Below are 26,760 nucleotides of genomic sequence, written 5' to 3'. Positions count from 1 at the left end.
AATGGTGTCCACTCAGTTGTGCCTTACAGTTTTGAAAAAAATTTTATCAAACAAAGCAGCAGTCTCTGAGCCATTCCTAAACAATGAAAAAATCGACGAGAGGGTGGGCAACTCCTCACTCAAAGACTGCCCACAGGCGAATGACGTAACCGACAGGCGTGAAAAAACTCTTGCATGCCCACAAGGGTTCAAGCATGTCTGATGTAATCACACGTGATTCAAATCCATATGGTTTTTGAAAAAAATAATAAGGTCGGATACTTTTCTAATAGACCTCGTAAAAGAATAAATGACGATAATTAGAAGTACACTCCAGCAAAGCACAAAAATTCCAAATTAATAAGATGATAATACAAAAAAAAAGGAGCGATTTATAACCCAGAGTGACTTATTTATGGTGTAGGGCCCCTTCACACATAGTGTGAATTTGGTCGATTTGCACATAAAGTGCACATAAAGCAGGAATCGTGCAAAACGTGTAAAATCATGGCTGCCTCATACACCTGTTGCGACAACTATTTGCACACACCAGCAGCTGAAAGACAGAGTGTGCGCTGTGAGAGCCCATTGAAACCCTCTCACGGAAGGTGTCGGCAAAATTCCAGGTGACACACACAAACATCTAACACCACTCGCATGGCACTTAGAAAATGTATGGTCATTCACATTGTTAACACAACAACAGTCAGCAGACGATCACCGTCGAGCTGGCAGTGAAATTTGTCTAAGTTCCCCACGATTCTGGAGTTACACATATGGTGTGCCAGAGTGTCAGCTTCCCCACCACAACACAAGTGTGCGTGTGTTTCGTGCACTCCCCAAGCCCCCAACACATGTGTACTTGTGGTTCACCCCCCACCCGCAGGCGAGGCATCTCTCACATGATCACAGAGTGACATCTTGGTCTGTGCGTTGACAGGACAGGGGGCATGGCTGGCTCCCCCACAGCTGTTGGGACATCACCGGACAGATGCAGCACACGTCCTGTGTTTTGACGGACACACGTGTGTGCTTGTGTGGAAATACATAAAAACATAAAAACGGACCATCAGTCCATTTGGACACGCAGCAGGCAATCTGAATGACACGTGTGTTGGGCCATGAGGGCTGTGAGCGGCGCGCCACAGGACCAGGACAAGCCAACACAACAACAAGACAAATATGCCACTTTCAGTCATGTATCAGCAGAAATACGACGTACCAAATGCCATTTGGTCAGTTTTCACAGTGTTTTTTTTTTTCTTTTTTAGAAAATATGTTTATCTGCTTGTTGATTTTAGCCATTTCATGCTCCTATTACAAGATAGTGGTTGTAGTGCAATGGTAAAGTTTCTGTCTGGTAATCAGAGTGGGCAGGTTCACATCCCATGTTTCGTGGAGCTCTACCACCGTGAGTCCCCCTGAGTTGTACGTATTCGCACTATGTGTGAAGGGGCCCTTAACAGGGGGAAACTTATACTCTACTGCAACTTGTGCTCCGGAAAATACAGTAAATATCACAGGATTTTAGTCAACTAACTAACTAACTCCTGTAGATTTAGCTGACTAAAAGTTACTGAAGTTAGTTGACTAAAATCTTGTCATATTATTTGACTAAAACTAAAACAGTACAGATGACAACATTAATGACTAAAACTAAGTTTCTTTTTCGTCACAACTGTGACTAAATATGCTGACAAAATTAACACTGAAAAATATTTCCATCAGATTCATCATCATTTAACACATAATTTCCACACAACAAGCTGCCTGTTGCCACGGCTACACAAGACCTGATTGGGCTACATACTTGTCAATCAATTCTTCTGTCAGTGTACGATCAAACTGCAGTGAAGGACTTTAAAACTTAAAGCCCTCCCAGATGTGACATCATCAGGAAGTGAGGAAGCTTTCTACTGTATGTGATGGATTTGACTCAGGATGATGCTATTAAATCATGTGATACTGGAGAAGAAATAACCACATGCTACCATTTTATTTCTAAACAGCATTTTTTTCAAACATGACTTACAGGTTCTGGGTGAATAAATGTGATCATTAAACATATTTGTGCTGTGCTGCAGTTCAGGGTTTTTTTGGGGGGGTGTTTTTCCTGTTGACTAAGCTGCAGCTGAACTGGAAGAATGTTTTTCTGGCTCCTGCACGCTTGGCTGGAGAGAGGACGGACAGTCTGCAGCGTTTTAGCACAATTTCCTGATGGCTTGGGAGGAGAGGCCAGCCAAGCATTTCAAGTGGCACAGCAGCGAGAGAGAAGCATTGTGGAGGAGAGCAGGTAGTGTAATGATCAGGTAGATGAGATGACATCAAGCGTCCTCGGGGGTGACGAGGCGCCGAGAGCCCACATCCTTCCAGAGAAAGAGAACCGCTGGAACAGGACCAGACAAAGCAAACAGCAAAGTCATTAGCCTCAAGACGACTTTTGTTTTACTGTGCAGCAGCAAGAACACAGACTCTCTGCACAACCACACACACACACACACACACACACAAAACCGGAAACAAATGGATCAAGAAGTTATTACTCTGTGTTTGCTTTTAAAAACTTTCAGCAACATAACTGATACTTCACGAATGATATCAACCCAGAACCAAGCGAGCGTGGTGGACTGGAACTGTGGCAATAAAAAAACAAGTCTGACCTTTGACCTCGACATTTAGCTTAACCTTCAAAAACAGAAAGAAACTGAATTTTCTGCCATATTCTCTGCCATAATTCAGTTTGTCCAAAATTAAGCTAGAATGTCTCAAAATAAAATATAGTACAGAAGTGTTTTTTTTTGTGACCTACTTTCATCAAGGTCAAAGGTCGAGGTCAAATTTAAGGGAACCATATGTCCATTATGCTATCTGAGAAACCATCAAAGACATGAACATGAGAAGAAAAGCAAATGGCACAAAAGTATAAATGCAAACTTTGGCTTTGACATTAATAAATTTCAAAATATCATTTTTTATGTTCATTTTTATTTTCAGCCTTAAACCAGGTTGTAATTTTGGTTGATTGCCCAAAAGAACACACACACACACACATACACAAAAACCCCACCCATAATGTTCTTCATAACTTATCTAAAAAATTTGCTCAAATTTTAGGGGAAAAAAGTATTTCTACTTCCTGGCTTGGTTTCTTATTTAGCTCCAGCTTTTTTTTTTTTTTTTTTTAATCTAGTAATGACCACTGTAGTTGCTGCTTAGAGATAATTTTGGGGATTACCCCCCCCAATCCACCAATAAATATATAAATAAATAAGTCTTGAGACGTGTTTTCCAGCAACCACTGAGTTGGAATGTCATTCTTCTTGCACCTAGCAGCTAAAATATGTGATATATTTTATATAAATATTGAGACTGAATAAAAACCTTCACATACATAATGTCGGCCCATCACTTTAAACTGTATATTTGACCTTTGACCTTGATCTCAAAATGTAAAGGGGGGGGAGCTGATTTTTCTCTGTGATAAACTGAGAGCACTGAACAGAAACCAGCAAGTCCACCAGTAGTGACCTCTGTTCTCTGAGGTCAACATGGGGGTCACATTTGATGACGTGTCCCAAAAACAGGTTTTCAGACAAAACATGGTTCCAGTTGAGCTCCGGGATCCGAGCTACAGGTAGTCAACGCCACCAATCATTCAAACCCGACAGGGACGACTCAAAGACGGCAGAATATTGTAACGAGACTGTTTGGAGGTTGATGATCAAAAAGACAAAAATCATAAACAACAACAACAATCTGTGGGAAAATTACAGCCAAATTTATATGAAGGAAAAAAGTAATGTTTTTCTGTTCTTAAAGTGAAAGACAATATGCACTCCAACCTGTGTGTTTATCTTTTATGGTTGGAGCAAAAACAAATAAGCAACAACAACAACACCAGATACACTCAAAAAAAGAGAGAGAATTGTTGGCCCAACCTAATAAATCGCTTCTATTGGTGACACTCAAATCAAATAGGTTGATCCAAATTAACATTTATGATGTTTGCACCAAGTGTTCACATAATTTAGACAAACAATTAATTTGAGTTTTAACAATAGAAGTAATTTTATTCACTTATCTCTCTTTTTTTCAAAGTTGGACGTGTTTGAAACAGGCCACACTGGGTGACTTTCCTCCTTTCATTTCTTTTTTTTAGCTGTCGTTCATCAGACGTCCACAGAGAAAACCTATATTTGAATATTTAAACATATTTTGAGATGAACATCATCATCAGATTTAAACACTTTTAACAAAAGTTAATGTTGCATGATGATAAATTCAGTAAGTGTTATTTAAGATGAATTCAAACTGCGACGAGTGTCGTTATCACATCACTTATTCAATCTGAAAATAGGTACAAAACTACAGCTTTGTGATACACTCTGATCATTTGAGGAAGAAAGTTTTGACTGAGGTGAAGACATAAAAGTAAAAAAACAATGGTTCAAATTTCTCTACTTTTATTCTAAAAACTACAAGTTATTTTAAAAATCATTTACATCAAAATAATTATTTTAAAAAGTAAAAAAAAAAAATCACCATTTATATATATATTTTATAGAGCTAAAACCCACCTAGGGAAAAAAAAACAATATCTAAAACATACATTCATTCATTCATCTTCTACCGCTTAGTCCAATTAAGGGTCGCGGGGGGCTGGAGCCTATCCCAGCAGCCATAGAGGGCAAGGCAGGGTACACCCAGGACAGGATGCCAGTCTGTCGCAGGGCCACAAACAGACAAACAAACACAGACACACCCACATACACACCTATGGACAATTTAAAGATTCCAATCCACCTAACCGGAGCACTCGGAGGAAACCCACGCACACACGGGGAGAACATGCAAACTCCACACAGAAAGGCCACGGGAAGTGAACCCACGACCTTCTCACTGTGAGGCAACAGTGCTAACCACTAAGCCACCGTGCTGCCCATATCTAAAACAATTTTAAAAATAAATTATATCCAGCCAACATAAAAGGAAAATAAGTTCAATTAAATAATGTGTATAAATGCTCAAACAAATGTATTTTTTAAAAGCCTATATTCAAAATGAATTTGTTTTAAAAATGTGTTAAATCCACAGACAGTCATAAATTGTCAAAAACTTTAAATTACTCATTCATATGTGTCTTTGGCTTCCAGTAAGAAAATGTGGAAATGAATCTTAAATAATTTCCAACTATTCAAAAATAAATGTTCATTTTATTTTGAAAACTGTGGCATGTGGCGGTGTCTGCTTGTGTCTGTCAGGCTCTATAATTCAGAATCTGAAGCACTTTGGCAACCTGTTGGTGTGCTTTAATCTAAATAATAGCGGGCTGGCGAGTGGCCTCCTGAATAAAAGGACGCCACAGAGAAGCGGTAAAAAAAATCCCATTGCTATACAGCTTCTGAAACCATTTCAAACTTTAATTCTTCTACACGCGACGCTCAAAATACTTCCAAACTTTTGATTAGAAGATGAAAGAAAACAAGCTGAATAAATGAATTCCAAAAAGGGAAAACAGGAAACACTTGAAACACAGTTTGCAGCTGTTTTCATGAATTTCAGCTTTTAAGGTCACATCTGATTCTCCTTATTCTTATTCTTATTCTTATTCCTCACGGCTGCAGGAATCGTGTCAGGATGCACCGCAGCTACTCGCACTGACCCACGATAACTGGAATTCTTCATCATTCCAGCTGTCTGGAATATTTCTGTCAAAACAAGACACCATATATAACAGAATACTTTATTTTACTCTAAAATGATGCTCAAACTGCACAGATTAGGCAAATTCATTTAAAAACATTTTTACATTTCCTGGTGAAAAATAACTTTTAAGAAAATAAAACTCGACACTAAAATATAAAGACCAAATTTATTAATAGTTTTTTTTTTTTTTTTTTCTAAGACTCCTTCTGTATCAGGTGACCACACAAGAGGTTGTGACCCCCAGGATGGGAAATGATGTGCACAGCTCTCTGAAAATGTTCCTCCAAAATAATGGACATTTTGACCAGCTGAAAAATTAATTTAAATAAGATGTATTCACTTTTTTTTTCCACTTTTTTTTTTTTTTATTTAATGAAACACATTTGCTGCATGTTTTAAATTGAAACGGGCGGGGGGGGGGGGGGGGGGGGGGGGGGGGTAAAGGCAATAATCGCACAATTCTCTCTTTTCTTAATCACATTGCATGACACTGAATATGATTATAGATGTTTAATCAAGAATTTTGATCACCGATTAAACTTTTATCATTGAAAATGTTACTTTTTCCACTGATTCCAATTTTTTAAATGAGACCATTTTCATATTTTGTTTTCTGATATTAAACATTAATTAATGCTTTTTGTTTGTTTGTTTTTTAGAACAATCACAGCATTTAAAAACTTGCCTCCACCATAGGGGAAAATTTAACATATATTTTCAACTCTTAACATTTACAGACTAAACTAAGAGAAACAATCACCATGTTAACCCATATATATGTAATGGAATTCATAGCCTTGAATTACACGTTATAATTTAACGACATTACGAATCAAATTACACAAAACAATCCAACTCTCTTTAACATAATGTTAAAGTTTTCTGAGGTCTGGTTGTGGCGTTAATCCTCGGGGACAGACTGGCTGAGCCACAGAGATCATCTCTAAAAGCTTTGTTTACCTGCCCTCAATGGCGACACCATCACTACAGCACACAAGTGGACCAAACAAGTCCCCCTGGAACCGAGCACCGGCTCCAAGTATCTGCTTGGGCCTGCCATGTTTTGGTGCATTGATCTGCTGTGAGTTCATTTAATTGTTGTTACACAACAGAAAAGCTAAAATGTTGCCTCTCAGAACACTGCAGAGGACCGCAGGGCTGAGAAAACCCTTAAAATCCAGAATCCAGTTTTACACTCCAGTGCAACTAAATGTTTTTTTTTTTAAAGTGCAAATGTTAATCAGTGTGAAATTGATTGGTGTGTGGGTTTTGTTTTGTTTTGTTTTCATTTTTTAATTCTATTCAACAGCCAAACAGCAAATCTGATCGTTTTAATGCTCATTAGTGACACAATGGGAGCTGATTTAGCACTGAACCAAAGTCTGAGAGAAACCAGATCAATGCACTTTAAATAAAAAAAAATTAAATACAATAATTTTAAAAATCATAAAAATCATTTTTTTTATTTGTGTTCTCATAATTTTTCTTCTTTTCATATTTTATGTCCTCATTATCATGTCCTTCTGTAAATCACCTCTTTTGTTATATAAATACAATATCAGTTTGTTTCCTTGAGTTCTATCTTGGAAATTACAGACTAAAACCACATTTCATTGATCCACAGAGCAAAATTAACTTTGAAATGATCAAAAAACACAAACACAGAACTGGGAACACATAAATATTATATATGGATCCAATAAAGTTTATGCAATAAACAGAAAATATGTCAACATTTGTAGATGTGTGAACTGTATGATACCAAAATGATCACTTATTAAAAAGGCAGCCCAGTCTCATGTTTTTGTTTTTGTTTTTTCATCCTCCCGTCATGAAATGATTCAAATTTTCGTGACGGGGTTTTTTTAAACTCACTATTACTAACCCTACCTCTAACCTTAACCATAACATAATTCTGTATAACATCAATGAATCAGAAATGTACTTCAGATTAAGAATGGAAGTGATTATCAAACTTAATATCTCACTTACCAGAAGCACTTTGTATGCACAAGTTCATTAATTTGGAGGAAATCTGATTAGTTTGTCACCTATTTAATACACCTCACAGTCTAATAAACCCAAATGTCCCAGAATCTCCAAATTATTTCCCTTTGGGAAAAATACATTTTGAACTTGCATTTTTGTTACCTTGGATTGGCTCAGGATTTCATTTTGTGGTAGACACGCTGATTATTTCATAAATAGTGAATCATTCAGCCGTGATTTTTTTTTTTTTACTTTTATTTATTTATTTATTGAAAGATAATAAAGTTCCCTGAGGCCAAGGGAACACTGATACGTTATTTGTCTGAACAGCAGTTAAAGACTAAATTTATACAATTTACAATGAAATAACATAAAATACAGTCAAAGATGTCAAACTGGAACCACTGAAGGTTTGCTTTTTCTTATTCAAAAGAAAATTTTTTTTGCTGTTGATCACTTGTTTCTTGCTCAACAAACTGATGAATGATTTTTTTTTAATTCATCAGGTTATAAACTGTCTCTTTTTTTTTAGTCAATAAATGAAAGAAATAATTACTTGGTGATATTACATTTTCTGGCAATCAGCTCATTGATTAATCAGCTGCAGATTTCAGTTTGACCTTTTACTTTGTTTTTAGGTGAATTGTGTGGGGAAAAAATAGGTAAAAGAGTTTTCCAAGCTCAGGGTGAACATATGATTTGAAACAAAGACAAAAAAAAAACAGCAAATTCTCACGGTAAACAAACTAGAAATGGTCAATTTTATTCTTTAAGATTTACATAATTGTCAAATAGCAAACAGCACTGACACATGGACTGATTGATGAAACACATTTTAAAGGAAGAAATTTTTTTAATTACTTTTCAGAGTTGGTTCTATCAGAAAGAGCAAACAGCTGTTTTATGATGCTACACTTAAAACGTCACATAGTGAATGTTCGTGTCTCATGGCCTTGATGGTTTGAAAGGTGTAAACATAAAGGCAGCACACTCAGGATTTTACTGTACTCTGATTAAAAGAGCATAACATGCACCATGACATCAAAGTCTGAGCTCTTGCAGACGTTTCCTGCTGCGTAATTACAGCTCTGCAAAAAGAACTTGTGTCTCTGTGAATCCATGAGATCAACATCAGCACTCCTGTTGTTTTGTTTTGGGGTTTTTTTTTCCATTTTATGGTCAGCATAGACCCATATTCAGTTTTTTGCGCCCTATTAGCATCATTTCGTCCATCAAGCGACATTAATTGTGAATGAATGCAAACTCCTGCAGGAGAAAAAGGTCTTCAAGAGGCCCGTCACATACTTTCTCCACTTGGGAGGACCTTTAACCTACTTAGCGGAGGGAGCGCACCGTTTCAAGTAGCGCAGCTGAAAGATATGCACCTGCCCGCTTTTTACTCTCGCACTGGCCACCGATTTAAGAGGAGAGAAAGTATTTGATCTAAGTGGTCCTGCGCTGACTGCAGGTGTGTAATTTCCTCCACAAATCTCCACATCAGTTTTCCAAAACGGCCGATATACACCCGGTTTGGTGTCTTGAGCCATCCAAATAAGTTTTGAGCATCTGCAAGACTTTTGGTTTGGTTAGACGAAAATGCATGATGAAACATAACGAGTGCATTTAAAAAATAACTTTAAACTATAAAAAGTGAGGTTTTTTTTCAGGTTCTGTAGTATGGACGCGCGTGGTGCGTAATTACGCATGGATAAATAATAAACCGGCGAGGGAAAACTGCGCACCTAGAGCAACCAATGCTGTCATGGCGTTTGTTTTGCTTGGTCCAAACACTGACTCATGTTTTCTAAAAATAAAAATAAATAAATAAAATAAAATAAAATAGCATTCATATATGTTATTCCACTACAAAAATGTGCTTCTTCTACCAGAATTAGAGTCCAAGAAAAGAAAGATTGCACAGTATTTAATACTGACATTACATTTCTGCTCAGTTGGTGAGAAAACTATTTTCAAAATAAACTTTTTTTATTATTATTACTATTTTTTTAATGTTTCAGACGAAGACTCGGGAGATTACAGGCCAAAACGCCAAAAATCCTTCAGTCGAAGTAGTGTACTCTAAATTGTTTATTATTATTTATTATTTTATTTTTAGTAAAATTCCAGAACGTGTACTGAGAAGATAAAGTCAAACAAAGGAGAGAAGACCATGCGGCTGCTCATGCGTAATTTACGTCCAGTGTATTCTCGTGGACACAGTCGCTCTGCAAAGACAAATAATGGCATTTTTCAACAGTGAGCTTTTCATTTGTTAGACAAACGACGCGCTTTTTCGGTTACATGTTTCCTTTGATTGCGCGAAAAGATAGAAGTTTACATTTTAGGACTCATAAACCTCAGTGGATATGGATTGTGCAATCTGTGTGTTCGGTGACAGGTCAGGACCCAGGACCTTCAGCCATTTTTCGGGTGTTGAACTCGCAATGAAGCGACGGAGAAAAAAAGGCACTTCAGTAGTCAGCGGGCGCGTTGGTCCATCTGCTGCGTTGCGCTGAGGGGGATGGTGCTGATAACAAAAAAGATTTGTGTTTAATAAAAACGACATAAAACTATCGTGGAAATCGGACGCATATTAAAATATCGGACATAAAGCCGCACAGTTTGGTCGTTCGTGTTTTTTGGAACCTGCGAGAGTAAAGTGATTTAATCATTAACGACATTGTTTCAGAAAATCATTTAAAATATTTTTCATATGTTGAATCAAGGAGCTTACAAATTAATATTGAAACTCAGAGAACAACATTTTGAAATAATAAAAAGGTGGAGTCGTGCATTAACTCGCGCGTACGTATTCTTTGTGCGTAATTCTGCAATATTTATTTATTTTTGACATGATACAAAGGCAAATACACATCTACCATATATTCACCTGCAAAAAAACAACAAAACAAACAAACAAACAAAAAATAACTTGAGTTTGGTGAAGTTATTCTGTGTCAAATATCCATTCAAACCTGAACTGGGCCTTCTTCATAGATCCGTGCGCCGCGCGTCCTGCTGCTCCGCTCCTTAAAAAAAAAAAAAAAAAAAAAAAAAAATCACGGCATGTAAAAGTTAACTTAGATCTGCACTATTTTGGACTTTTCGGTGCGAGAAGCGCCGCATGCAGCCACCGAGCTCCAGTTTTTTATGGGATCCTAATGTTGAGGGTCTGTGGACCAGGGTCCTGCTCTCTGACTCAGTAATCCACAAGGTTGAGAGCTTTGCCTCATTTACATAATGCTGGAGGTCTGTGGGCCGAGGCCGACTTTTCTTCTCTGTCTAACGCTGCCGCCTGATAAACAGCGCAAAAGACGCGCAAAAGTACAAGACTTTGGAAGTCCTTTTCATGTTTATTTTTAGCAGGCTTCTTTTAGTTTGTGAGGACTCCACCTGATTCTGGAATAGCTTCTCCCCCCCAAAGTGTTTTGTTTGCGTCAACGATAATAAATCCATCCTATACGCAAAATGCGTGACGCAAACATCATTTGTACTACAGAAATACGCGCAGGAACAAAGATTGATCACAGTCAGGCTCATTTCTTGAGCTGCCTGTCGTTATAATTGATGGCTGACCATGTCACATCTTCATTTGCTCAATTAGGAGAGGGAGCGCCGCGCTAAATGGAATTAGAGGCTTTACGCAGACGAGCGCTTCCTTCCTCACTCAAAGCAACATGGTGACAGGTTTCGTGTGCGCGCAGTGAACTGTTAAACACGCACACAACATCATCAGCATCCTCAGCATCAGCAAAAGTGTTTGGCAACATGGCACACATGGAAAAGTCGAACATAAGATTAGTGTTTTATAGCTAAGGCTTTTTTTTTTCTTTCTTTTTTTTCAAGTGCTCAAGTGCTTAAGATCACTATTTTATAAAAAAAAAAAAAAAAAAAGTGCAACGTCACAATGTGCAATTATATCAACTGTATAAACAATAAGAAAACGTGAACTTTTATTTGTATGTTTTAAGTTAAGTGCGTGATGACTGGATAGCTACTGTATATATATATATATATATATATATATATATATATATATATATATATATATATATATATATATATATATATATATATATATATATTATTTTCGTATGGCAAAATATAAAGTGTACTCTTGCAAGTGCCAAATGTGCAAAAAAAGACGTGCAGTAAAAAAAAGGCCACAGAAGTAAACAAATTATTGAACAAATACATAGTATATAAAATGCATATTTACAAAATATTTACAAAAGTGCATAAAGGTATACATGGTAAAAACAAGGTTTACAATTCAACTAATTGCACAAATACAAAGTGCATAGCAGTCCTTATTTACAAAACATGAAGTGCGTCAAAGTATGCATAGTATAAATACCCTGCAAGTTCACAAATTGTTGTACACGTATAAAAAGTGCACAGTGCTTATTTACAAAATATAAAGTCCATAAAAGCATGCATAGCCAAAAAATGCGATATAATTCAACTATTATTGCACAGATATACAAAGTGGATATAAAAAATATCAGTTACATAAAGTTATATGTACTAAAAAATATGCTAACATTGTTGTACAAATATTTAAAGGAAAAGTTCATATTTACAAAATAGAAAGTTATAAAAAATTACCGTAAATTTAAAGTAACCCTATAGTTATTAAAATAATGAAGAAAATATAAATGAACTGAATTTGAAAAACATTGTAGACACAGTTCCACGGTGGATATTGTACAGAAATATATAAATATAATTTATATTAAAATGTGTGTATATACACAACACATAAGTGTATATAGCACCTATATGGAAGTTTGGAAAATACTGTACAAATGTATGAAGTGATAAAAAGTGCATATAATACAAACTGTCGAAATGTGCAAAACATTGAAAAAGTATATATATATATATATATATATATATATATAGAGAGAGAGAGAGAGAGAGAGAGAGAGAGAGAGAGAGAGAGAGAGAGATATAGCAATTAGGGCTATATAAAAATTACATACATATGCAAAGTGCATAAAAGTGCATATAGCAGAAGTTCGGTTTTTTGACCCTCGTGTGCGGTGTTTTGTTGTTGTTATTGTTTTCACCGATTATCGTCTTCAAACTGCGTTCAATTTTATTTTATGTTCCAAACACCTGTTCCTGTTCCCAGGTGCGATCAGAGTCCTGAAAACCGCTGCAGTAGCGGGTACAGATGGTGCGCAGCGCGCACTCTCAGGCGGATGTCCTCTGAGCTTATTGGGACTCGTCCCGCTCTGATGGGACAAAATGACGCTTAAGAAGCATAAATGAGCTGGTCATAGAACTTCATTGTGGCTCTTTGGTGATACTCGTTGGCCCTTGTGTCTGTTCAAAGAGCTCTCAAAGTTTCCAGAAAGAGCGGAATTCCCTCCTGACGCAAAAATGCGCTCAGATCAGCTGATGCGCAAACGGACTCGCGTCGTCTGTACATATAGGAGCGGATCACAAGAAACGACTCAGTTTGGTGTTTTCATCAATTATTTCCCTAAAATGTCAATGGCTATTGTTTGCTGGTCTTTTGCTCCGCCCCCTGTGTTTGTCGTAAACCTGGTTCCTGGCTCCAATAAACCCGGGCTAAGAGCGCCCTGGGCTCGCCTCCTTCTCCAAGGCGATCAATAGGATCTCAGGCGCGCTACAAGCACTCTCTTACGTAGACATCCACCAAGGAGAGAGCCGACACAACAACACGGCTGGTCTGCTCCACCACCAAAACCTACCTGCGTTCTGAATCATGTCGTTGAGCCCAAAGCATACTACGCCTTTTTCAGTCACAGATATTTTGAGTCCAATCGAGGAGACCTACAAGAAGTTTGGTGCCATGGACGGCGCAGGGAACCTAACCTCTCCACTGGGAGCCTACCGACAGCCTCAGGTGTCTCAGACCGGCATGCAGCAGCACTCCATGGGCCACAACGCCAGCGTGGCCACCACCTACCACATGCCGCACTCCGTGTCCCAGTTCTCCCACGGTGCGATGGGGGGATATTGCAACGGAAGCATTGGCAACATGGGAGACCTCCCATCGTACCAGGAGAGCATGCGGAATAGCGCGGCAGCAACAGGGTGGTACAGCGCCAACCCGGACCCCAGATACTCCACAAGTAAGTCCAACAATTCCATTTGATTCGTCTTATTGCAATTTTTAAAATGATTTTTTCTGGGTCGGGAAAATGGAGAAAACGCATATGGATGTGTATTTCTTTTGAATGTTTCATTTTCTGAACATCTGCTGATAATTCGGTGCAAAAATAAGAGTGTGCACCATTTTATGGGAGGTTTTAAAAGCAAAAATTAACATTTATAACAGTTTAAAGGAAATGTGGATTATTATTTTAATTTTGTCGATTTATTTTTTCTGCTCAGAAATGCAAAAATCCTCTAATCCCCACCACCATTATTATTATTATTATTATTATTATTATTATTATTATTATTATTATTATTATTATTATTATTATTATTATTATTATTATTATTGCTGTTGTTGTTGTTGCTGTTTATTTTAGTTTTATTTATTTGTTGTATATATAGCGGACAAAAGTTGCTGTCTGCTAACTTTTACGCACAGATAATAAATCAGACTTGTTCAGGCGGAACAGTCTTCTTTTCTGCTGATTGAATCCACGTGTATGTATGTATATTTTTAAGTTTCTAGATTCATGGGACCTTCCACAGGTATGAACATGGCCGGCATGGGGGGTCTCACGGGGATGGCAGACGCCACCAAATCCATGCCAGCTCTCCACGCTGCGCCCCGGAGGAAACGGCGCGTGCTGTTCTCACAGGCTCAGGTCTACGAGCTGGAGAGGAGGTTCAAGCAGCAGAAGTACCTGTCTGCGCCCGAGAGGGAGCATCTGGCCAGCATGATCCACCTGACCCCGACCCAGGTGAAAATCTGGTTTCAGAACCACCGGTACAAAATGAAGCGGCAGGCCAAGGACAAAGCAGCGCAGCAGCTCCAGCAGCAGCAGCATCAGGACGGGAACCTGTGCCAGCAGCAGGCGCAGCATTCCCCGAGGCGCGTCGCCGTGCCAGTTCTGGTGAAGGACGGTAAACCGTGTCAGAACGGCTCCAACACGCCGACGCCGAACCAGCAGGTGCAGCAGCAGAGCCAACAGCAGAACGGAGCCGGAGTGGTGCTCGCGTCCGCAGGTGGCTCCTTGGGTCAGCACCGGGGCCAGCAGCAGGTGAACGCCTTGGAGCTGGAGGAGCTGTCTCCCAGCCCCCCCTCACTTCACAGCCAGCTCAACATGGCCCAGATAGACACGTCAGGTGTAGATTACACCAGTAACATGGTGAGCTCAAACCTGCTCTACGGCAGAACGTGGTAGGATCGAGAAAAAAACAAAACTGTCACTTTCCACTTTTATGTGAACAACCTGCTGATGAGCCCATGCAGCTATATTATATAACGTTAACGTTATATAACCTTTAACGTTGCAGGGGAACATTGCGCACGAGGCACACATGGCGCGCAGAGGCGCACCGCTGATCAGGGCACATTTTCTTGACATCTCTGAGAGGGTCCAGTCTATTTTTAAACTTTACTGAAATGGCTGATGCTCTTGAAAGCAATTATGTCGTTTCTGGACCTTTTGTAAACCAAGTTTTTGGACCTCCCTCATGACATTTTAGACTATGATGCTGAAACAAAAAAGGAATGCTGCTTCACTTGGACATGGAGAGGGTACAGGTGCAGGTCTGGAGTCCTTATTTCCGCTGGTCTCACCTGGCATTTGATCATATTGTAAACTAATGTACTGATTTTAGGATTATTGAATAAAGTAGGGACTTGTATATTTGGCTAACACATACAGTAAGAATGCATTTTAAGTGTATAATACTCGTTCCTGCGTCCACTTTTATGTTTTCTTTATTCTTTTGTAAGTTAAAGAACAAATGGCTGCTGTATATGTTTCCAAACAATTGAACGTTAACAATAAATAAGTTGAAGTGTGAGAGACATTCAAGAGGTAATTTATTGGAAAGACATTTTTCTCTGGAGAGCATTTTGAGCTGGAAAATAATCTGCACTGTGCAGCTGACAGTAAAAATAAAAAAGTCCACAAATACTTTTCACTAATTTTAACGTAAATCTTAATATACGTGTTGATTTATTCATATATTTATTCATATATTTTTATGGAGATAAACTCTTCAAAATGCCAATCAAACTGTAAGTTTAGGCTTTATTTTACTGTAAATTAATTTAATACAATTACAAAAAAAAAATGATATTTTAAGAAATACTGTCATAACAAATAAAACATCAAGCAAAAATATCCTTGCAACATTTAAATAACTTATTATAATATATTACAATGTATTATTATAAAAATTGGAATTTATTATTATTATTATTATTATTATTATTGGAGTTCTTTTGTCCTTTTAACTGACAAATTCTCATGGATACATACATTGAAAAAGCACAGAACACACACACACACACACACACACACACACACACACACACACACACACACACACACACACACACACACACACACACACACACACACACACACACATATATATATAATTCAAATTGTGTTTAACCAAATCCATCACAAACACATCACGAATCTCAGCAAAGAGTGGCAGACATTTAATTTTCTAGAGTTTCTGCACTGGGATTGATTGATTGACTTTTTTTATTATTATTATTTAAATAATCTATCCTCTTATGATCCACTGAAATGGAAAAAAAAAAAACAGCTTTTTTGTTCAGTCTTTTTCCCACATGCCTCATTCTGATTTGAAAGATGAAGGATTTGTTCAAACAAACTCCAAAGTGTTTCAGGTCCCCGCTTAGTAGCAGTGCTGGATCCTCTTTGCTTCTGTCCTCCAAAACCTGTTTTTTTTTTTTTTCTTATTACTAGCAGCAGAGGCTGATGGCAGAAGAGAACATTTTATTTCCTGTGGTCATTTAAACACGTTGGAAAATCAATCTCTTTTTTGAGGCTGATGATGATGGTGATGATGATGGCTATCATCATCATGTGTCTCGATGGAGACCTTGGAGCACTTCCATTTCCCACCTCCTCTCATACCTGACAGCTGTATGTATATGTGCCATCATCTGTGCACTCAAAGGAAGCACCAGAGCAATATGCACCTGACATTTGGAACTGAACACAACAACTCTATCAAAAGGGAATTTGTTAAGAACAAACGCATTCCAGAGTGCACGCACTTTGATGCTGCAAGATGTTCCTGATAGATTTGGTTCCTAAATTGAGGCAGTGAATGAGCTGTGAAGGCAGCTTTTGATGGTGGACCGCATGAAATGAGAGTGGAGGTGAAGCCATTCTTTTCTCTTTTCAATGGCTGTAGTTATGGCTCACTAATAGGCGATGCTCGGTAATCACCGGCTATTGTGCCTGTTGCTTCTCTCGGTTTATCTTTGGAAAGCTACATGAGAGCGGCTGGACACTGTAATTGGTGCCGGCATCATCATTTGTGGCCTGAAAGTTTTTTGGGTCTCGGTGTGATTATCTGCTGTGATGTTGAGCCACATCTGGACACACACACACACACACACACACACACACACACACACACACACACACACACACACACACACACACACACACACACACACACACACACACACTCATAAAAAATAACTGGCTGAGAGATTATTAAGAACAACACTAGATTCTGGGAATGATCGTAATCAGATGTGTGTCCATCAGTGACCCTGAGTATGTTGTCAACGTAAGACACCCACAAATTAAGACTTTTCATGTTTTTCCTCGATGTGTTTGTTCCTCTTCTGTCTGTCAAGATTACTGCTGCATCATTTCTTAAAAATAATAATAAAAACAAAAAACCCAAGACAAAACTAAATGTACGTCTTAAAATAGGGTGCTACTTAAGACCAAGGTTATACTGTAGTATTGATTGTATGTTTTGTTATTTGAGAGGCCAAAGACAGCAACTCTAACTTCTAAAATGTATCAAGCAAAAACATCAAATTACATGCATTTTAATATTTTTGAAGTTCATTGTTATGTTGTTGAAGCGCAAGGTCACACTGCTAATGAGGCCATATTCCTCAAAAGGTTACAGGTGACAGAAAACAATTTAATCACACTAACATTTGAAGAAAAAAACAAACATATACAACTTTTAGATTATTCACATATTATCTTTGGTTGATTCTTGATAAGGCTAAAGATTAAGATCATGGTGCTGTTTGAGTAAAAAAGAATAAACAAGGATACACTTGAAGGTCATACTGCAGTTTTATCCATTATTTTGTTTGCTCAGATCTAACAGACAGTAATGTTCTCACTGTATCTTCAAAAAGTATTCACTATCCTTCACATATTCATTCATGCTATGAAGCTCAAGGTCAAGCTTCTGTTTTTGACCCACTTCTTGGGCAGGTTATAAATAACAGAAACATGTGCTACCATGCTTGCTTATTGGAGGGGGAACCAAATTACACTTTTCAAAAAAAAAAATCTTTAAGTATTTTACTGTTTATTACAGACTTTTTTTTAAATACCCTGCACTAATCTGGAAACAGGCATAAGTGGATGTGGGCAATTAAGGTAACAACAGAAAAATCTGACTCAGTAAATTTTGTAGAGTAAAATATACTCTGCAGGATAACATTTGGTCCCAGTTCAGAGTTAAATACACTCTATTATAGAATGAAACCAGCTCTACCGTCTTGTCAAATCACATCTTTCAGCTCCAGTAAGAATCATTCTCAGCATGATAGACTTCACCGTGTGATTGAATTGATTTAGCACTGTAATAGAGTATATTTAACTCTGTTTGGACTGGGTCCAAATGTTATGCTGGCAGAGTATATTTTACTCTGCAAACTTTACATTTCAGCTTACCATTAAAACTTTGCCCTGGTTGTAATTTTGTTCTCATAGAATTAATCATGTATGCATCATGTTCATGTTTCATTCAAAAAGGGCAAAATGGCTCAATGTCACCTACACAACAACAACAACAGCAACAACAACAACAACAACAATGAAATTATTAGTCTTAAAGGGTTTTCTTTTTTCTTTTTAATGGGGACACTGAACACAATTAAACAGTTTAAACAGTAAGCCAATCAAAAGGGATTAGTGTTACGTTCATATGTATTACAGTTGTTTGTGTGCTTATTAATCAAAATAAATAAACAAATAAATCAAAAATTAAAACCTTCTCACTAACAATCTGACCTTATGGCCCAGTATGTCGACACATATCAGGAAGTTGAGCCCAGTTGCACTTGCTCACAGTACTTACTATCTTTTACATCTAGACATACTTGAATTTAGACATTATTGAATTTCAAAACCTGTGTGATTGTTTGCCAGTGACTGCACTCTTGCTTTCTTAATCCATCAAAGCACGCCAGCTCCATTTAAAAATAAAAACAGAATAAAACTATTACACTGAATTAAATGAAAGTAGGATGTGGTGATGCAGCTATTTTATATTATTTTATTGTCATAATATTATCTTATTTTTCAATCTTGTCATGTGTCCACACCAGGAAAGTGTTTGCAAAACAGCATATAAAATTTAAATATTTTCTCTGTGCATTTCACACAGCTGAAGTCTCCAAATGTGTCAAATAAAAAAAAAAAAAATCATTTAATTTCTTTTACATAATTAGCTGAGAATTTAATTTTCTCACCACAAATCAAAACAATAATGCAATAAAATCATACCTATATTTGAAAATGGTATAATTCTTCTGAAATCTTACTAACCATCATGCAGTTTTGTGAAAGTGGAAGTTAATTGAGTTGGACGTAAAGATTTTTTTAAAACTGTTCTTGGATGGTAATTGCAGGCTGTGAATGCAGCGGGGAGCCGCGCTGTCTCTGCATCTCCCCCCTTTTCATCCAAACTCCCTTCCTCCCCATTATTCTACGTAATATGTCAGAAGGTCTGATCGCAGAGAAACCTTTTCAAGTCCTATTGATGTGTTCCTCAATTGACCATGGTGACCTAGCAACCTAGAGAGCACTAATTGGCAAGGGCTTAACGTTATTGGCTGTGTAGTTTACATAGAAACAGGCCAAAGATATAACCCGCGCAACATTCACTGTTGTTCAGTACAGCTGCTGCAGCAGAAAGGGGAACCTGCCCCCCACCCCACCCCGAGGCGGTTTTAACCAGAAAGAGGTGAAAGTTTGGTGGTTTGTTTGCACGAGGTTACATACGTACAAACACCAAAAACTGATGTTGCATTGTCTTCCACTGCTTCCTCTTTTTATCCACCCCCCACCCCCCCCACCCCTTTTTTTTTGCTAGAGATCATTCCGGTGTGAAATGATTAGAAGAGACACACACTGCTTTTTATTTTGCAAGTAGATGCATTAAACTGGAAGGGGGGGGGGGGGGGGGGGGGGCTGTGTGAGAAATTTTAATTCATGCCAAAGAAAAGCAGAGTTTAATTTTGTTTGTCTGCTCATGGAAAAGTTCTTCCACATAAGTCATTTTCATTTGTTATAACACAAAGCAAGATGACAGATAGTTCTAAAACATTTCAAAAAGCGTGATTGCAGTGGCTAATCTAGAAGGGGGGGTGAGGGAGTTATTCCCCCCCCCCCCGCACTGCCCCAAGCCACTGACCAAAGGTGTGATAAAATATGAGTGCAGACACAATAGCTGATTGTACAGTTACAAGATTTCCAGTGTTTAAAATAGAATTTGTTTATTTAAAATGATGACTAGAGAGTCAGTAGTTGGCTTCCCACATTTTCTTAGAATAAAGAAGATTTTTAAAAATTTTCTGGGGATGAATGCCCTCGGACTCCCCTGAGTTAGATCCACCCCTGGACCAGACCATTTAAAAAAATAAAAAAAAAACTCTCACTGTAAAAGATACCCAAGAAATTAAACACACGAAACCAAACTTTTATCAATTCTTTATTTAAAGACCTAATTCCACTGTTTAAGCAACACAAGTCATTGGATCACCAAATCAAACCGCTGGGAGACTTTCACCAGGTGCATGTTGCAGAGACAGAGAGGCTGCAGGACCAGGTTAGGACTACGGGGTTTAGGGTGGGGGTGGGGTAGGGGGGGGGGTGCATCCCTTATTAGAAAACCATGTCACATTCCCTCCTGCACCGGCCCAGCTCGCTGTGCCGCCGGTAATCCCCCCTTCAGGTCTGCCTGTGCATGTCATTCAGCCGTCCTGTAAGTAGTTAAAGAAACTGTTTTCAGTTGCCACTAATAACTACTGACCTTTGGTGACACAGACCAACAAAAGGTTTGTCAGGCCTGAAACGCACAACCAAAGAAGCTGATTAGGAACTCAAGAGGTTTGAAGCAAGAATCAATGGCTGCTCTGTGCCGCCGCGGCGCTTCCAGCATGGCGCTGATGATTGTGGGACCTCCATTAGTTATGCTTCATTAAGTCCCACAAACTCTTCTTCAGGGGAATTAGTTTAGCCAATCCGAAAATCTGAGGTGCCACTCCGTGTAGGCCCCGAGAAAGAAGAGGAAACACAACGTGTCATAACTTATTCAGAAATGCATGAGAGCCTTTCTTAGGACAACATTAATATTTATTGGTGTACTTTGTGCCATCTGGAAAGTATGCTGTTGTTTCCTGCACTTAACAGCTCCTTCAGCATGTTCTCATCTGCACGTTGTGGTGTCATTCTGCTGTTGTTCTACACTGGTGCTGAACCTGCTCTGGCAGGTCGTGTTTCCAGTGCTGCTTGTTTGTTAGCAGGATTAAGAAAAAACTACCAAACCAATTTTCTTGGAAGTTGGTGAGAGGGCGGGTATAGTCCAGGAGGAAACCATTAACTTGGAGCAGATTTGATTATGTCAAGTCAAGGAATTTCTTTCATCCACTTTCTTTAACATTGCAAGATGCAATGATTCAGCAGATTCCTGTCAATTTCTTAGACCGTAATATATAAACCACCATTAAAAAAAATCAGTTATTCACATGATGAGGTAATGCAACAACATATTCAATTTGGTGCAAATTCTTAAAAGATCTGGATGTTGTGGATCAAAATATGAATTTTAAGGGGGTTCATTTATATTGGACAAGTACAAGTTAACAAATTCTGCCAGAAACCTGCAACTCTATTTTTTTCACATGTTCTCTAAGCATACAACAAAATGCTTTGAATTTTATGGTATGAAGTAGGGCTCTACATCATTTCTAAAAACCTAATACGATGCATATCGTTGGACTTGGATCTCCGATACTTGATACATATCACAATATTGATACACTGATGTGCTTAATGCTGCTTGTATAAATTCTATTTAAATGCACGCTTATATTGTAGAGCATGTTGTTGGTGTGTAACTCAGATATTTAGTACTTTAGTTATACTGCTTAAAATGTGTTTGATTTTCTTTCTTTTTTTTGCACATTTTTAGCTTTTCTTTGCCTTCACTGTATCCCAAATTGACTATCCCAAATTAATATTTTTATATTATTAGGGAGAAAATTAAATTATGTAAACAGAGTTTTTCTTATGTAAGTAAATGGAGTTTTTCTTACATATATCCATCAATTCTACTTAGTGCAGAGTTGTAGTTAAAAAAAGGACACAGAGTAACATTGATTAAATATTTTAGTTGTTAAAAATATTCAGTATACACCATACCATCCTCACTTTCATGGATATGTATTTTAGAAGGCCATGATTTGAAATCTTCTCCACACTTTGGAAAACCTTAGTGGCAGGGTGTCCATGATGAACAGGGCCGTGGTCTAGTTTTCACTGTTGTGGGATTTTCAAGATGTTCGTAAATTCCGTTTTTTTTCCCCCACAAACGTTGACATACTTTCGCAGTTCTTTGCATTTTTGTTTATACAACACTTACAATGGGGGGGGAAAAATCACAAAGTGCTCAACATAATAACAGAAGGACAATCAGACAAAATCCTACATCCATAAGAATTAAAATATCAAGTTCAGATAAAACCTACAGAGCAGCAGATTAAACCATGAAAGTAATGACAAACAATAGACATTACAAAGATTTTATGATTAGCCTTTAATGATTCAATGGAAGTGGAGTTTTTAATTACAAAAAGCAAAATGTTCCACTAAGTAGGATCACAGGTGGCAAAGAGTCTGAAAACCTGCTGACTTCTTTTTAATCCTGGGGAGACAGGACAAGCTCACGTCCAGTGACCACAGGGCCCCAGAAGGTAAAGCAATTAACACTTTAAAGCGTCAGTTGCGCATGTTTCTTTTTTCTTTGTTTGTTTTTTGCTATATTAAAGGATTATTAACCGAGCAAGTGAGGTTAATAATTGATTTATCCTAAGGCTATATAAACACGCAAACATACAGTATCACCCGAATATGAAAGCTGCTGGCGGTTCTGGGCTCGTAGTCAGACCTGTTCGCTTTCTTCACCTCCTTGAAGAACTTGCTAAGACATGGTCCCATAGTTAGCTGGTAAGCTTAAGATGTGTGTGTGTGTTTTTTTAAGTGCTGTTTAGATATTTATGGAGTATGTTCATGTCCAACTTGGTTTTCCTAGTCATGTTTTTAGTTTTCCGGTTTGTAATAAATCTGAGACCGATTGTCATGGTAACGGTCTGATATGGGAAAATATCAGACGGGAAATCAACCAATCAGAGCGCGCGTAACGTCGTAGCCATATAATAATGTCACTTATTCTTTGTTAGTCATTTTCCAAAGAAGCTCTTTTTTAGCAGATGCCGTTGTCAAAGGTGAGTAGATCACTGATATGCTTGATTGTTAATGATGTTTTAATATGACCATTGTTGTAAAAAATGAACTTTTCCTTTAACCTCATATAACAGACGATACAACACTGATTGACAATATACTGATGACATTCACTTTTAAGAGGCAGATTGAAATTAATTTCATTTTTTATTTCTTTATTAAAACCCCACAAATTGGGGAAAATAACATCCACACAAACAAGAGTAAAATGCAACAATAAAAATGTACAATAACAACTATGGCACAACTACAACCCCTGGCAAAAATTATGGAATCACTGGCCTCGGATGATGTTCATTCAGTTGTTTAATTTTGTAGAAAAAAGCAGATCACAGACATGACACAAAACTAAAGTCATTTCAAATGGCAACTTTCTGGCTTTAAGAAACACTATAAGAAATCAAGAAAAAAAGATTGTGACAGTCAGTAACAGTTACTTTTTTAGACCAAGCAGAGGAAAAAAATATGGAATCACTCAATTCTGAGGAATAAATTATGGAATCACCCTGTAAATTTTCATCCCCCAAACTAACACCTGCATCAAATCAGATCTGCTCATTGACATTGACCCTATGTGTCTTTTTGCAAGGAATGTTTTCACAGTTTTTGCTCTATGGCAAGATGCATTATCATCTTGAAAAATGATTTAATCATCCCCAAACAACCTTTCAATTGTCCAAAATGTCAACGTAAACTTGTGCATTTATTGATGATGTAATGACAGCCATCTCCCCAGTGCCTTTACCTGACATGCAGCCCCATATCATCAATGACTGCGGAAATTTACATGTTCTCTTCAGGCAGTCATCTTTATAAATCTCATTGGAACGGCACCAAACAAAAGTTCCAGCATCATCACCTTGCCCAATGCAGATTTGAGATTCATCACTGAATATGACTTTCATCCAGTCATCCACAGTCCACGATTGCTTTTCCTTAGCCCATTGTAACCTTGTTTTTTTTCTGTTTAGGTGTTAATGATGACTTTTGTTTAGCTTTTCTGTATGTAAATCCCATTTCCTTTAGGCGGTTTCTTACAGTTCGGTGACAGACGTTGACTCCAGTTTCCTCCCATTCGTTCCTCATTTGTTTTGTTGTACATTTTTCGATTTTTGAGACATATTGCTTTAAGTTTTCTGTCTTGACGCTTTGATGTCTTCCTTGTTCTACCAGTATGTTTGCCTTTAACAACCTTCCCATGTTGTTTGTATTTGGTCCAGAGTTTAGACACAGCTGACTGTGAACAACCAACATCTTTTGCAACATTGCGTGATGATTTACCCTCTTTTAAGAGTTTGATAATCCTCTCCTTTGTTTCAATTGACATCTCTCGTGTTGGAGCCATGTTTCATGTCAGTCCACTTGGTGCAACAGCTCTCCAAGGTGTGTTCACTCCTTTTTAGATGCAGACTAACGAGCAGATCTGATATGATGCAGGTGTTAGTTTTGGGGATGAAAATTTACAGGATGATTCCATAATTTTTTCCTCAGAATTGAGTGATTCCATTTTTTTTCCTCTGCTTGGTCTAAAAAAGTAACCGTTACTGACTGCCACAATCTTTTTTTCTTGATTTCTTATAGTGTTTCTTAAAGCCAGAAAGTTGCCATTTGAAATGACTTTAGTTTTGTGTCATGTCTGTGATCTGCTTTTTTTCTACAAAATTAAACAACTGAATGAACATCCTCCGAGGCTGGTGATTCCATAATTTTTGCCAGGGGTTGTAAAACAATAAAGAAGATTGACAAGCGTAAACTCAGCAGACCATGGTTTTATAAAATTATTGTGGAATAAGAGGCATCTTAAGGAATCAGTGGCACCATTACATTGAAATTCAATTGATAATTTCGTAAAATTATAAAAACAATCCAGTGGTTTATGGCCCTGCAACATAAATTTATTAAGTAGTGTGTTCTTGATGATCTCACCATTTAAAATGTAATATGAAAGAAATCTAGACTGGATTTGTTGAAATGGAGCTCTAGTAGAGGCTCTATGATAAAAGCTGCATGTATTCTTTCTTATAACATCAACCACTGTAGGAATCTGTAGTGCATTTAAAAAAATGTGAATGATGGTGCCTTTTACTTCTGCCCAGTACAATTTTATTATGTCCGCCAAGGACATAATAAAATCATCAGTGGGTATTTATCTGTCTGTTAGCAGGATTACATCAAAACTACTACACAGATTCTCACCAAATTTGCACCACAGATAGATATTAGGCCATGGAAGAAACCATTACATTTTGAAGTTGATCTGGATCCGGATCTGGATCAAGTTGCACTTTATGTAGGCTTTAAAGGATTACATCAAAACTACTACACAGATTCTCACCAAATTTGCACCACAGATAGATATTAGGCCATGGAAGACTCCACTGAATTTTGGAGGTGATCTGGATCCGAACTAGCGGATGCAAGAAATCTCCGATTGCTCTGCTTATTACAACACGCCAGCATTTAAGCAGAATTAAATCTTGGCATGTTAATTAGTTCTCAGAAATGTCTTGATTTCCATCATTTTTGTTGCATCACCAAATTCTGATTGGGTTACTAATGTGTTATTTATTTATTTATGAGGGGAAACTATGTTGTTTCCCCAAAAAATAAGATGAATAAAAGTCATGTTTTTTTCAGTGCCATGTTTGGATGTTTTGTAATGTGTCTGAGATGGTCATGTTTTTGGAAATCTCTCATTTTTCTTAAATTATTTGCTTTCTGATTATTATTATTATTATTATTATTATTATTATTATTATTATTATTATTATTAGGTTTGTTTTGTATTCTGACATATTATGATGTATTCAATAAGGTTTTGTTTTCTGTTTGCTTACTACTACTTCTTCCTATTCATTCTTCCTTCCTTCCTTCCTTCCTTATACCCACTTACTCCAATCAAAGGTCATGGGGCTTATTATTCTTTTTTTATTTTATAATTATTTATTGTGTGGAATTTTATAATTGTGTTTGAAATGTTGTACAAATTATGATATATTGTAATTTTTTTGTTTGTTTATTCAGGGTCCCCCCCCTCCCCCCCACAAAAAAAATATATTTTGTCAAATGTTGAGTTTGTGGTTTCAAGTGTTCACCTAAGCTGCATGTATTGGGAAGTGGGAGACAGCCGGAATATCTGGACGGAACCAACACACAGGGGAAATATGCAAACTCCAGACAGAAAGGACCGGGTCGGATGCGAACCTGGAACCTTCTCACTGTGAGACAACATTGAGCCACTGTGCTACCTTTTGAAAGTTTCCATTTTTTTGTAATTACTTTGTGTTTTGGGAAATATTGTGCTTTGCACCCCAAAGCCACTGTATTTTTTATTTATTTATTTTTTAAGGATACTTTTTTTGATATA

At 37.6% G+C, this 26,760-nt stretch overlaps 1 protein-coding gene across 2 annotated transcripts; it reads left to right on the top strand.

The window, feature by feature from the left end:
- Positions 1 to 13,135: 13,135 nt before the first annotated feature.
- Positions 13,136 to 15,030, top strand: nkx2.4a (NK2 homeobox 4a). 2 transcript variants are annotated; one of them, XM_034195556.1, is made up of 2 exons: positions 13,136 to 13,781; positions 14,356 to 15,030. In XM_034195556.1, the coding sequence occupies exons 1-2, from the start codon at positions 13,412 to 13,414 to the stop codon at positions 15,009 to 15,011; spliced, it is 1,026 nt and encodes a 341-aa protein (XP_034051447.1). In that variant the 5' UTR covers positions 13,136 to 13,411; the 3' UTR covers positions 15,012 to 15,030. The 2 variants fall into 2 exon arrangements, with proteins under 2 accessions (XP_034051447.1, XP_034051446.1); XM_034195555.1 differs by having other exon boundaries at positions 14,329 to 15,030.
- The last annotated feature ends 11,730 nt before the right edge of the window (positions 15,031 to 26,760 follow it).

The sequence above is a fragment of the Thalassophryne amazonica genome, chromosome 19, assembly GCF_902500255.1.
Source record: "Thalassophryne amazonica chromosome 19, fThaAma1.1, whole genome shotgun sequence".
Classification (NCBI taxonomy): Eukaryota; Metazoa; Chordata; class Actinopteri; order Batrachoidiformes; family Batrachoididae; genus Thalassophryne; species Thalassophryne amazonica.
This window is presented reverse-complemented; position numbering and strand designations above follow the sequence as displayed.